The sequence below is a fragment of the Lithobates pipiens genome, unplaced genomic scaffold, assembly GCF_037356315.1.
Source record: "Lithobates pipiens isolate NorthernLeopardFrog02 unplaced genomic scaffold, aLitPip1_a1.2 Scaffold_13, whole genome shotgun sequence".
NCBI classification, from domain to species: Eukaryota; Metazoa; Chordata; class Amphibia; order Anura; family Ranidae; genus Lithobates; species Lithobates pipiens.
This window is the reverse complement of record NW_027507718.1, coordinates 383904446-383918157: the sequence shown is the minus strand read 5'-3', so window position 1 is coordinate 383918157 and position 13712 is coordinate 383904446. Positions and strand designations below refer to the sequence as shown.

The 13712-nt window shown below is 41.9% G+C and overlaps 1 protein-coding gene across 2 annotated transcripts in view; it reads left to right on the top strand.

Moving 5' to 3' along the window:
* Positions 1 to 7684, top strand: part of LOC143975179 (cytochrome P450 3A24-like) — a 56281-nt gene extending 48597 nt beyond the window's left edge. For both annotated transcript variants that reach the window (XM_077477278.1, XM_077477279.1), the window contains 4 exons: positions 788 to 948; positions 2042 to 2268; positions 6503 to 6665; positions 6910 to 7684. In XM_077477278.1, coding sequence (XP_077333404.1) covers positions 788 to 948; positions 2042 to 2268; positions 6503 to 6665; positions 6910 to 7005 — 647 coding nt within the window. In that variant the 3' untranslated portion in view covers positions 7006 to 7684. The remainder of the gene's footprint in view (positions 1 to 787; positions 949 to 2041; positions 2269 to 6502; positions 6666 to 6909) is intronic.
* The last annotated feature ends 6028 nt before the right edge of the window (positions 7685 to 13712 follow it).

Below are 13712 nucleotides of genomic sequence, written 5' to 3'. Positions count from 1 at the left end.
TGCACTATTCAAAAAGTGTTTCCCAATCGCATACCTTTCATCCAATTTCTAAATTTCTGCATTTGTAAATTTCAAAAGCCAATATAAAGGAATAGTAATGGTAAAAAAAAAAAAAAAGCACTTGTGGGCTTAACTAATATTTTTTTGGGCTAATTGTCCTTTAATTGGACGTGGCAGGGGGTGTGTCCTATGCTTACATACTTTAGCTAATAGGTGTACCTTGTTCCCATCTCAAAAAGTTTGGAGGTATGACAATGCCCTGGGCTTGGCGATCAGTAGGAGTAAAAAAATGACACCGTTGGTGTCATTGGGAGGAATAGTGCCCCATCATTGATGTCATCAAATACAATGCAGAGCCCATAAACAAGCATTTAACTCTTGCAGTTTTAGGGCAGCTCCACTGTGGGAGGATTGCTGCTTTCACTGGAGATAGGCTGGAGACTTTTAAGGTACCATAAGATTATACAAATCAGTATGTCAAATTTTCTTAAAATAGTAATTTATTCATACAGTTAATGGCAGCAGTAAAAGCTGGTTTGCAGTAGGGTTTGAGTACAAATTCTGTGTTTAGTTAGGTTGCAAGTACAAGGGGTTTTCAAAACAAGCTGTTCTGTAGGTCTACAGAAGCAGATCTACGCAGGTATTAAATGCGCAATTTTCACTCTTTCCCTTCTACTGCCTTTGCATCAACATGTAAACTGAAAAGTGTTACGCCCTCCATTTATCTGCAGTTACAATGTAATATTGAATCTATGATTACCAGGTAAAACTGTTCTTTTTTTCGTAGAACTGACGGACAGTGAGATCATGGCCCAGGGACTTATCTTCGTCATAGCAGGCTATGAGACAACTAGCACTACCCTTATGTTCACGGCCTACCTCCTCGCAACACACCCTGATGTCCAAACTAAGCTGCAAGAGGAAATTGAGACCCATTTACCTAACAAGGTAAACCATAAAGCTTTCTTTTCCTTTTCTTTTTTTTAAATACACTAACGTGTGTGTTCCAAAGAAAAGACACATCATTACAATGTGGTTAGTGGTTTAGGACAGATTACTCTACTAAACGACGACTTGTCAGCAACTCTGTAAATGGTTATTTAGATACCATAATTAATTATCTAAATAGAGCATTAAGCTAGCCATAGGTGGATCAAAATTCGGCTGGTTCAGCAGGAACCAGACAAATTTTGATTCATGTATGGCCATCCCCCTTTGTTAGAAGTTGACTGTTAGATCGACTTTTGTTGAACAGGAATGTTGGAAAACTTTTGTCGATCTGCTGCAGCCACTGATCAGTGTATTCTGACAGCGGAAGAGTACCGCTGTCAGAATCCAATGTCTCAGTTGGGAGGATTCCTTTATCCTCCTCTTATGTGGACGGAGGAATACATTCTTTTTTTTTTTTAATCAGCCCTCTGGCTGTTTGAAAAAAATTGATATCTATGGTCAGTTTTAAGTTTGCCATACACTGTATGAATTTTGTCTGATTCCAAATTTTGCTCAGTGGGTGGCCCTGTTGGCTGCCTCCTGCCTGTTATCCCTTGATAGAAAAATCGCAGGGGCTTAGTGGAAAATTGTCAGGCAAAAGTGAATGCATTCAATCAGATGCAGTTGCGGTTTGTGTATTTTAACAGCCAGCAGGACCGACCTTCAAAATACAATAGGCACTGGAAGAGATTTGTCCTTCTGCAGGCTGAGGGCCTGAATGAATAAAAAAACTATCAGTTTATGGGCAGCTTTAGGAGACTATAATATGTGTAATATTTGTAATATTTGATGTGTACGCGAGACTCCAGCGTAGCTGCACAAATATGGAAGTCAATGAACAAACGTGCACAGAGGTAGGAATTTAAAAGGTTTTAATTACCTCATTATATACAGTAATTTAAAGCATTGTTAAACAAATTCGAATGCAGTTCTATTGTATTCCACTAAGTCTTTATTAGCATCCTTTAGTTCTACTTTAAGCTGATATATAACTAATACTATGTTGGAATTTATGTCCTGGTACATTAAGAATGTTTTATTTTTTATACAGGCTCCTCCCACTTATGAAGCTGTGATGCAGATGGAATATTTGGACATGGTGATTCATGAAACTCTGCGAATGTACCCTGCAGCTGGGAGACTTGAAAGAGTTTGTAAGAAAACAATAGAGATCAATGGAGTAACCATCCCAGAGGGAGTTGTGACTGTGATCCCAGCTTATGTTTTACACCGGGACCCTTCACTGTGGGCTGAGCCAGAGGAGTTCCGACCTGAAAGGTAACTTAGTTTTGCTACATATACTGGAAATGAAAGGATTTTCTTAAAGCATGTGTAGCGGTACCCCCGTAGGGGCTGCTGAGAATTATGGTTTGTCTGTCACCCTGCCCAGCCCTGCATTCACTCTCAGGCACTCTGAGACATAAAATAGTCAGTGAACTTTTTTATTTTCAGTTTTATTGAGGGGTATAGCTTGGATGGGGATGGGAGCTATGGGATGCCCAGCGAGGATAAATAAAAACAGCAATTGGTTTTGGGACAACTATGTACATACTCCTTCAGCTTCCTCCTGAACAAACTTGCTTGATTACTCCTCACTCCACCAGCACATCACTTACTGCAGACTGTTACTTATAGTCACCTCCAGCACATCACTTTGTTCCCCAGGAACAACTAGTGCTATTTGTTGGTTAGGCCTGACACTGACTCAGCCAGGCCTCAGCAAATGCCCTTTGCAGGCTGGGACTGTGTGCCCCATTGATGTAGCAGAAAGGTCCTTGTGCTAGCTGCCCTACTGTGGCTACTGATCCCAGTTAGCCCTCTTCAGGTCCTGCCAGCCCTCCTGGCTGCAGCTGCCTCTTTACACTGCCCCTTCCACCACAGTCTACACTTCTGGTTCTGCACCCATCTCAGACTGCAAACTCCCAGTCCTCTCAGACGTACCTCCTCAGTCCTCTTGACTGTGCCTCACCCACCAGCCCTCCTGGCTGTGACCAGTTGTCATTCCTGGACTCTCTCCGCAGTGCTTTCTCCCACCACTCCTTGCTCTCTCTTGTGCCTCTGGTCCAGGACCTCTTCATGTGTAACTGAAAGTGGTCCCAACTGCACCTGAGCCCAGGCCCAAGGTCACCCACCCCTCCTGCAGACTGGGAAGCTCCCTCAAAGGCCCTGACAGCCTCTGCACCCTCTCACTCCAGCTCTTCCATCCGACAACTCCTCCTCAGCTGGGCTGACCCTGGCGATTTAAGGAGGTCTGCCCCCTGCCAATCCAGATTGGGAATTGGTCAGGGCTCCTCAAACACCCCAGGTGGCTCCACCTCCTCTCCCACCTCTCTTTCCAGAAGGCACTAGAAAATTCTGGAAGAAATAGGAGGTCCCGATGACACCACCTGTGAGTCGCCCAGCCCTACCCATAGCTACTCTCAGCCCAAAATGAAAACAAACAGGCCTAGCAGCCAACCATGTCTGTTAATTTACCTATCCTCTTTAGCACAGATTCCTAAAAACAATATTAAAGTAGTTAGGAGAGAATAAAATAAACTCAACTTATCCTTCTAAGCCCAGGTTCACTCAGTGTGAGGAACTGCATGTGATTCGGGCATTGGCACATGTACCAATGCAAAAAAAACTTTTAAAAAATATAGTTTTTAAAGGCGCAGTGATTTTAATGATGCTTAAATTGGAACAATAAAAATGAAAAATTCCTTTAAATAAGGGACCTGGGGGCCCACTTAGTCTGCCTGTAAAGTGGTGCACTTGTACATTGTATAGAACCTGCTGCAGCAAAACTGACATTTTAAAAGAAAAAAAAATGACATTTAAATTGATTTTCCCTGCAATCTTTCTTTAGTTGGACAAGCTGGAATTTATACACGGAACATGTGGGTGACAGGGGGTGTATTTTTTATTTTTTTTTCGCTGCAGCACCTGGGGAAGAGAAATTTGCCTGCTATACTTTACAGCTGGTGGTGTGCTGATGGTAGACGTATTGCAAGGGCCTGTGACATCCTTTGCTATACCATCATCCCTTTCAATACAGGCTGCTGAGAGGTCATGAGATATAGCGGGGGTAGACATGAAAGGTGAGGAGTAAGGAGGAGAAGAATTGTGTCCCTTGTGTGTAGCTTTCAGGTGCTCTTGCAATGGCCTGAATGGTGGGAGGGTAAATGCTTTGTCAAGCATATTGAAAAATAAAAAAAATAAAAAAATAAAGAAAAGTGGGACTTTATATGAAGCACATCAGTAGACTGAATGAGCCAATCAATATACACATTGTTTATTATCAAAATTCATACACATATATACCACCATAGATAATAAATTGATGTAGCAATAAAATGATGGATCTCAATTGATAAATATAGACATAACATGATTAGTTCAATAAAGAAACATTGTTTAAAAAAAATCATAAATATCAATAAATAAAATCTAAACATTTCATGATAATACACAATTATTTCAATATAGTGTGTATATATAGTAATAGACCTTTAGTATGTAGACCGAGGTATACATCATAGTAACATTTAAACGTTAGCAATAATGGTAGATTGGTTCATTAAGGTATGATAAAGTCCAGGTATGCATATATGAATACTGTGACAATGCATCATGAGAAATCTCTACGCGTTTCGTGGTTACAATACCACTCATCAGGAGCAGATTCAGGATTTTTGGGGTATCTATCTGTAGTGTATGAGTACAATTGTTGATGATGGCATCAGAAGGTAAAAAACATTTTAGAGAACGTTACTCCCGGGAGCTGAGAAGGAGAACCCTAAGGCACGGCTATAACACCACTGACCAATAGTAGACGTAGGGGGAGAGTGAACAGTTTCCAGCCATGGTATGTGTACTTGATGGTATGCATAATTCATCTTACAGGCATATAAGAAGGTTGCAAAACGTGCAGTGGTAGCTTGTAGGTAAGGCCAGGTGTATGTATATAATTCATATCGCCTCATATAAAGTCACACTTTTAGTTTTGGTTCAGCATTTTTGTTTGTCAAGCATATGGTACTCAAATGGCTAGTGTTTTTGCCATGCTTGATCTGCTTGCGGTAGAGATTGAAAATGGCAACGGTGTGATTGGCTGCACAGGTGCTAAAAAAGGTCCTCTCTGCTGAGCTGTGGGAAGTGGGCAGGGAAATAACAGCTCCACAATCTGCTGGAATAGGGTGGCTGCTCTCTACTCAAAGTCTATGATGGCTGACTCATTTGGGTTGTTTTTCCCCCTCACTTTCCTCCTCTGCTCTATCCGGCACCCAAGTTGCATCACTAACCACATCATCCTCGTCCCCTCCATCCTCATCATCACTGGAGCCTACTTGACAAAACGCTGTGGCTGGGGGAACATTACTGCCAATTTCTTGTTTGTCAGTGTTCTCCCATCTCTGTAGGCTCATGTTACTCCCTTCCTCAAACTCAGAACCAAAACAGAGACAAATGTGCCCTGCCTGAGGACCGACCACGTCCACCTTGGTTAAACACTGCACTACACTAACACACTATACTGACACACTATACTCACACACTACACAACACTCTACACTCAGAGCCAAATGCTATGTAAGGCTGTGTTAAACAATGCACTAGCATACTATACTAACACTACACCAGTGGCGACTGGTAAAGTTTTACGATGGGGGGCCAGACCCTGCCCTTCTTTCCGGGGAGGAATGTTAGTGTGAAAATAGCAAAAATGTATTCGCTATGGTCACACAATTTCGAAGCCTATTAGAGCCTGTGGCTCTAATCAGGCGCTTCAAAAATAAACACCCCTGCCATAGGAATCCATGTACCCGGCATCCTGAAAGGGGCCGGGTGCATGTTTATGGGCGCCGGCAAGGATGGGGGAGCGGCGCCTGTGCACCCACTATGCACGGGCTGTCACTGTACTACACTAATACTCTACACTCAGATTCACAATAAGTAAACACACTAACTCGCTATTAGCAAACTGAGCCCTGCTCTATCTATTTCCACTCCAACACAATTCAAAAGCTTCCTTTGGAAAGTTACCTTTTATAGTGTGGGGTGGGACTATAAGCACTGAGCTGTGACTGGAGAAAGTCATCATAACTTTGTCCAATCAGGGCTCTGACAGTGCCTTGGTGCTCTAATTGGCAAAGCCTTACACCTGACCAGCGGACAGGTGCAAGGCTTCATCCAATTAGGGCACTAGAATGTACTGTGAAGCTCGCAGTGCACTGCGCGGTATTTGGCGGGTGAACAGCCCGTCGAACGACTCACAAATTTGGGTATTCGCCAAATGGCGGAATAGGCGATGTTCAGGCTGAACTTTTACTCAGCACGAACCATTTGGCCAACACTAGTCACCAAGCAGCAGAGTAAAGCAGACCATAAATGAGTCATTTTTTATTTTTAGTAGTATCAATTCCTCTGAGATTTTAAGGACATGAGTCTGTATCTATATGCAAGGCCTCCACCATATTTACAGGGACACAGAGAGACATTGACAAGGTACTAATGCTTATTTTATTTTTTTTAGATTCAGTAAAGAGAATAAAGAAACCCAAGACCCTTACACCTTTCTTCCTTTTGGATTTGGCCCCCGCAACTGCATCGGGATGAGATTTGCTATGGTCAACATGAAGGCAGCCATCATTCTGCTCCTACAGAACTTCAGCTTCCGTACATGCAAGGATACTCCAGTAAGAAATCACTTTTCTTTATTAGAAAAGTAAATTCAGCAAAGTAAAATTACCAATAGAGGTATATAATTTACCTAGTTGCAGCTAAAAGTTGGTTGGTGTCACTTTTCTGAAACGGTGATACTTACTGGGTACTGATTTCTATATGGACAACAGCCTTTTAAATCCCATAGAAGAAATAAAAGATCATGTAATATTAGAATTTACTTTACCTGTTCTGTTAATTCTGCCACTTGTATTACAGATCCCCCTGCAAATTGACACCACAGGGTTTCTAAAGACAACAAAACCTGTTATACTCAATCTGGTGCCCAGAGAAGACCAAAAGACAGAAAAATAGATCTTGAAGATAACAAAGAATGAATGACGTGACTCAGGATGAACGTTTTGGATATCAGCGCAACATATAATACTTTTTTATATTAGATATAATATTGAGATAAAAAAACATCCATTAGTCAAGTTTTAAGAGCTCATGTCATTAATGCCCTGTACACACGGTCGGACATTCTGACCACAAAATCCGTCGGATTTTATCCGAAATTTGTGTTGTATACACTCGGTCGCACTAAGTTGTTGGAAAATCTGATCGTTCTGAATGAGGTGACGTGATACGTCGGGACTATAAACGGGCCAGTAGCCAATAGCTTTCTTCTCTTAGTTTATTCAGAGCATGCGTGGCACTTTGTCCGTCGGAATTGTCTACACACGATCAGAATTTTAGATCCTGCTCTCAAACTTTGTGCGTCGGAAAATCCGTCAGAAAAAGTCCGATAGCGCCTACATACGAAACGGATTTTCCGACAACATAATCCGATCAGACTTTTTCCATCGGAATTTCCGACCGTGTGTACAGGGCATTACTCTTTTTTTTCCAGCATCGGACCAACAGTATATGTATTGGTTGTATCACACAAGTTTTTTAGTGTTGTTGGTTTTTTGGTGGCTAATACAGTGGCTGAATTTGGATTTAGACATTTGTGTTTAGAAATAATAAAGTGTGTTGATATTCACTTTAATGATCCAATCAAGAAATTCATGTACACTTTGAATGCTCACTTCATGGACAGATGAAATAAGTAAACAGGAATTAGCTTTTCACACGATTGGGTAATTGAAGTATATTTACACAAGTTACAGTGTGAAGATTCTCAACTTCTCTTGTTTAAAGTGCAAGTTCACCTTTACAAAAAATCTGTAAGTTGAACTTACACTGGACCCTCTCCCCATCCCCCCGGTCCTGCTATACCAGAGTCCCGTGATCCCCCGCTGTGAAACACCGGGACACCGCTTTACCGGTCCGGGGATTTGAAATCCTCCTGGCTTTCTCTTCTCCAGCACTGACAGGACGGTCTAGGCAGTTTATGATTGGTCAGCACCATCCATGCCTGTACCGCTGAGAGATACAGATAGGAGATTACGTCAAATCCCCGGACCGGTGAAGCGGCTCAATGTCTCACAGCGGGGGATCGTGGGACCGGGGGTGGGGGGGGAATAGGGAGGGAATCCAGTGTAAGTTCACCTTACAGATTTTACCCTTTAAGCGATATTGTATTCATGATACACCACATAATAAAGTCTATAAAAATCAAGGACTGCAGTAAGAGTAAAATGAGGCAGCCATCCTGGGCTCCCTTAGGGAACTCAGTAATTTAGTATATAGGGGTCCAAAAGCATATCCATCCCTCCCTGATCCCACTAAAGTAACCCTGAAAGTCTGGGTGGTAGCTAGAAAACGGTGTATGAGCCCCAACCAGTGGTCTCTCTTCTGTCCATTATGGGGAACTCCTTCCCTCCCACAGTTTAGAGAGATACCAGATCCACATCTATGGGCTTGGTCTGAAATTAAGATACTAAGGGATATAATGTCCACTGGAATACTTTTATCATTCCGGGAACTTGCGGTCAAATATAATTTCCCTAGATGGATGATTTTTCACTACTATCAGCTGAGTCATGCGGCCAGAGCACAATTTGCATCCTACTTTGTCTTAAGACTGACCCTATAGAAGAATTGCTATCGCAGGAATCCTTGGATAAAGCTCTCTCCTCGTATTTAGCACTTCTCAGAGTGGACTTCCCCAAAATGGAGGCACTATGGGAGAAGTGGAAGACGGATATTTCAACTCTAGATAGGGAAACATGGGAGGAGTGTTTTTAGGATAGTTCCAAACTAGTGATCTCCTCTAGAGACAAATTATTACAGGCAAAATGTCTGCACAGAATTTACTACACGCCTCAGAGACTGCATAAGATATATCCACAGCGCTCACAGGATTGTCAGTCCCTTGATAGCACTTGCTTCCATATGTTTTAGTCCTGCCTTAAGTGGGTACAATACTGGACTGCAGTTTTGGGTTGCATTAATACTCGCTTACAATTGTCCATCCCACTGTCAGCCGAATTAGCCTTATTGGGTATTCAGCATGATGAACGGCGTCCTTGATACACCAAACTCTTGATTTCATTTCTGTTATTTTATGGCAAAAAAAGAGATACTGATTAAATGGGCTTCCCCCTCTTCCCCTACGGTGGAATCATTGGAATCATCTGTCGTTGCACTGCTGCCCATGTATAAGCTAACATATATCAACAGGGCATGTCCTTGCAAATACGACCAGGTTTGGCAGCCATAAACAGAGCAGGATTGATTTTCATCAGCTCCCTAGCTGTCCATTCTCGTTCCAGCTATGCTGCAGCATGTACTAGTCTGTCACTTCCTCCCCCGGATGATCCAAGTGCGTAATGTCATATTGTATTCATCAGGGGTCAAGTCCTGGGGAAAAAAGTGTGGGAACTCCCACCCAAGATCCACTCCCCCACCAAAAAATAATAAAAAATGATACACTCATATGCATGAACATTTCAAAAGTTGTATTTTTCATCCAATTTTCGTATTGTGTGTATGAAGCTTAACAGTTAGTACATAAAAAAAAAAACAATCCTCAATAAACATAAATACGGTAATTCTCTGAATAATCAGCATTCATTCAATTGTGCTTCCATGCAAATGTGAACATCGTGTTCTGATCTTTATTGGGGAATTTTATTTTGTATATGGAGTGTTTATGTGGTGAGTTTACACTTTTCATTGAACAGAGTTTGGATAACACAGGGTTAAACGGAAAGGTCATAAATTAACTGCACATTATCTGGACAGAATGCTTAGGGAGATAGTGATGTGTTCCTGCTTAGGAGATGTATGTTAGCTTGGGGGGCTGCAACTCTGTAGGGCTCCAACGCACACTCGCTGCTATTCCAACCCTTCACATATTTCCACATAAACTTCCCTCCTGGCATTAAACTTTGCCAGGCATTGTACTCAGCTTACCACCCCAAACTGATGTTCCTCCCTTAGCTCACCTCTCTCCCTGCATGTCCTGTGAGCAGAATAGCGGTGCTCCTCCTCTGGGTTCTCTCATCATATGGCACTGAAGATAGAGGAGGGGGGGGGATTCAGCAGGACACACAGAGCAAATATGCAGGAGCCTGGGGAGGAGGATGAGGAGACAGAAAATCAGGAGGGGTCGGCGGGGAGGAGTGCATGACAAGAGGTCTGACTAAATACAATCTCTTAGCAGCAGGGACCTGATCTACCCATCAGCTAGCTGTGATTGACAGGTAGATCGAAGAGGAAGCTGTCATGGAGCCCCCTACTGGCAATGCTTGAATGGTCAGTCCACCCCTGGTGTGCGGCACTTACTATTGCCAGCTTTATCAGCGGCTGCTGGTGTAGCACCTGCCACACAGCTCACATACTTCAAAGTCTTGCAGGACGCAGCTGCTAACAGGAACTGAGTTCCTGGTGTGGAAAAAGTACAGGAACTCCGTTCCCATGCGTTCCCGCAGGACTTGAGCCCTGGTATTCATGCCATGATCCTCTGACATGAGTATTTACTACTGAATTAGTTGTATGTGCTCCAATATCTATTGTGTTATATTTTATCAATACTTTCATATTATGGATTGTAACATGCCATATTTTTTCCAATAAAGATCAACTTGTTTGCTAAAAATAAGGGTAAATGAGACCACTTGACAAGTAGAGTATTATTTATTGTTGCAGGGATCTGTACTTTAGAACAAAACAACTATTGTTGACGGTGATGGACTTTTTAGGCATAGACACAAAATTTTTAAAATAGGTAATTTAAACAATATTTATTTCTAAAAACAAAAAAAACATACATTACATGCGGTATATGCGGCCAGCTCTGCCTTTTGATTCCTCCCTTGGAAACTTTAAAAGGGAGACCAATATATTTCATACATTAAGGCTGGTTTCTAATTAATACCACCCATTATGATTTAATCCCCCCCCCCCGATAGGGGCACCACCGGACTTGTGCAGCTAGAGGATTATTGGCTGACATTTTAAAATTCTTTAATATTACTCCCTCTCTGGAGTTTCCTGTCCCCTACCTGTATGCCTCTCAAAGTTTACACTACTACCCCCATCTCTATATAGGCGATCCTCGTTTATCCATAAGGAATAAAATGTAGATCACCTCTGAGCTGAACCATCTATGATACACTGTCTTCGAAAAGGAATTCTGTGATTCTTTTGTATCTTATTCCTATATTATATATTTTAACAAAATGGGAATGTATGAATCATTTGGCTAACTGTGATGTACTAGACAGTGTAATCATTATGCTCTGAGATTGAAAAATGTATGTTTTTTTGTTTTTAGAAATAAATATTGTTTAAATTACCTTTTTTTTTTGAATTTTGTGTCTATGCCTAAAAAGTCCATCACCGTCAACAATAGTTGTTTTGTTCTATAGTAAATCTAAATATCGGGACGTGGCATGTTTATTATGTAGTGTATCCACAGTACCACTCTGCGGTTGATACGCCTTCAAATTCAAATCAAGGGATATGTACTTGTTTATTCAACTAAATATTGTGTTGCATTTAACGGGTAGAAATGCATGACTCCAGTGCATCACAGAGCATCCCCAGTCATCTAGTGACTCCTATTGGAAAGTTGGCCATGCATGGGACCGGCCGAACTTCAATGTATGGCCACTGTGGTTGAACAGTTCATCCGCCATTGTTGGAGAATTTCCACTCAGTCAGTGTTGCAGGCTATAGAAGGCTGTAGGTGAAAAAAGTATATTGTATAAAGAAATAAACATGAACAGCTTAGCTATTGACAAGGAAATATTACTTAGAAACAGACAAAGCTTAACAGCTGCATAAAATCACAGACAATGCTTAATAGCAACAATCGATACTATCAAATGATAAAACCTCTGCATTATAGAAGACAAATACCTAAAAAAACTTAGACAATACATTCAACCTTCAGAAACTGGATAGGTCTTCCAAGTCTCTCCCTGAGGTCCTGTTAGGCTAGGTTCACACTGCAGCGATGCGGGAACGCCACGAATCCGCGGCGGGTTCCCGCATCGCATGCCTCCCGGCAGCAGTTCACACTGCCCTATGCGAACTGCTGGGAGTGTCAGTGAAATGTTAATGACACCCCCAGATCAGTTCGCATATCGCAGTGCAATCTGCAAACTCGGACAGGAATCGGATCGCATGGTGTGAACACCCATGCGATCCGATTCTGCTGCGGACCAAAAAAAGGGTCCTGTGCGAATTTGGGGCGGGTGCGATGCGAATTCAGCCATACTATCTGTATGGCTGAACTCGCATCGCACAGAGATCGGATGTGATTTGCACTGCAGTGCGGTGCAAATCACATCCGGTTCTCGTAGCCGCAACAGTGTGAACCCAGCCTTAGTCAGGTCTCTCTCTCCTGTTGTTATCCTAGTTCCTTACATTTGCTATCATTGAAGAATCTCTGACTGATGCAAACTACACAATCCTAACTTTCTAATGAAATTGATTGGATAGCACTCAAAACCCCTTTGAACTGATAACTACTCGGTTTTACTATCCAGGTAAAGTTTCTCCCTCCTATTTCAAGACAGGAAGTCTAGTGCCTGCTTTGAAAATATTCAAGTTCGTTAAAGGCTAAGATCACCTTTTTCTAGCAATATTTAAACTTTCATTACAAACAGTATTTCTATTGTTATCTCTGTGCTTATCTGTGCATCCCAATGTGCTTACCTCATTCAGAGAAGTTTTAAAAATGCATATGTCTTTGAAAAAAAAATGTCTGCTTCTATCACTTCCTTGTAGGTCACATGACATCCAGGAAGTTTTGAATCCCATAATGTGATGCCTTCCCGCATCACAGAAAAGGGCGTGATAGGGCACGTTCTCCATTCTTGACCATACCTCCCTCATTACTATACCACCTTCCACCCACTTTCTCTACAATCTGATTGTACGTCTCCATAAGCTATGTAGAATTGAATGGATTGTTCAGGTGGGTCCTCCTGTTCCATAGTTCTGGTAAATCTAAAGGAAATTGTACAGAGATTGTACAATCAGATTGCATAGTGTATGGTCAGCTTTATACAAGTACAAAGGAGGGAGTGGATGGAGATACTCAGCTGTCAGGCTCCGTTCACATTCCTGCATGCTTTTTTTTGGGGGGGCGTTTTTGCTTGTAACTTATAGGGCAGCACATTCACTTTAATTGGCTGCCCTACACATAAGAATTGCCCCAAAGAAACTCCAGAACTTTTTTTTTTTTTTTTTTTTTTTTAGAGCAGAACATGGTGCATTTTATTGCATTTTCTGTGCTGTGTGCCATGCATTTGAAAACACACAGATGTGAATTGAGCCTCGTTCTTGCATAAACAAAAAGATTTCAGTTTCAGGCCTCATTCACACCTAGTGCACGTTTTTTGGCTAGTTTATCCCGTGACATGAATAGGGCAGCCTGTGGATTTCAATGAGCTGCCCTACATGTGGCAAAGTAGCTCACGAGAAGATGGTTGCATGCTTTTTTACTGTGCGTTTTGCTGTGTTTTTGTTTTTTCATGTGGCAAAATGTGTGTTTGCTTATGCATTACAATCGCTGTACAATACCTTTAGATTTATCAAAACTATATAATAGGACACACCATCTAGCCAATCACTCTGTATCAGGCAGGCCCTTGCACTACATAGTTGATAGTAAAAGT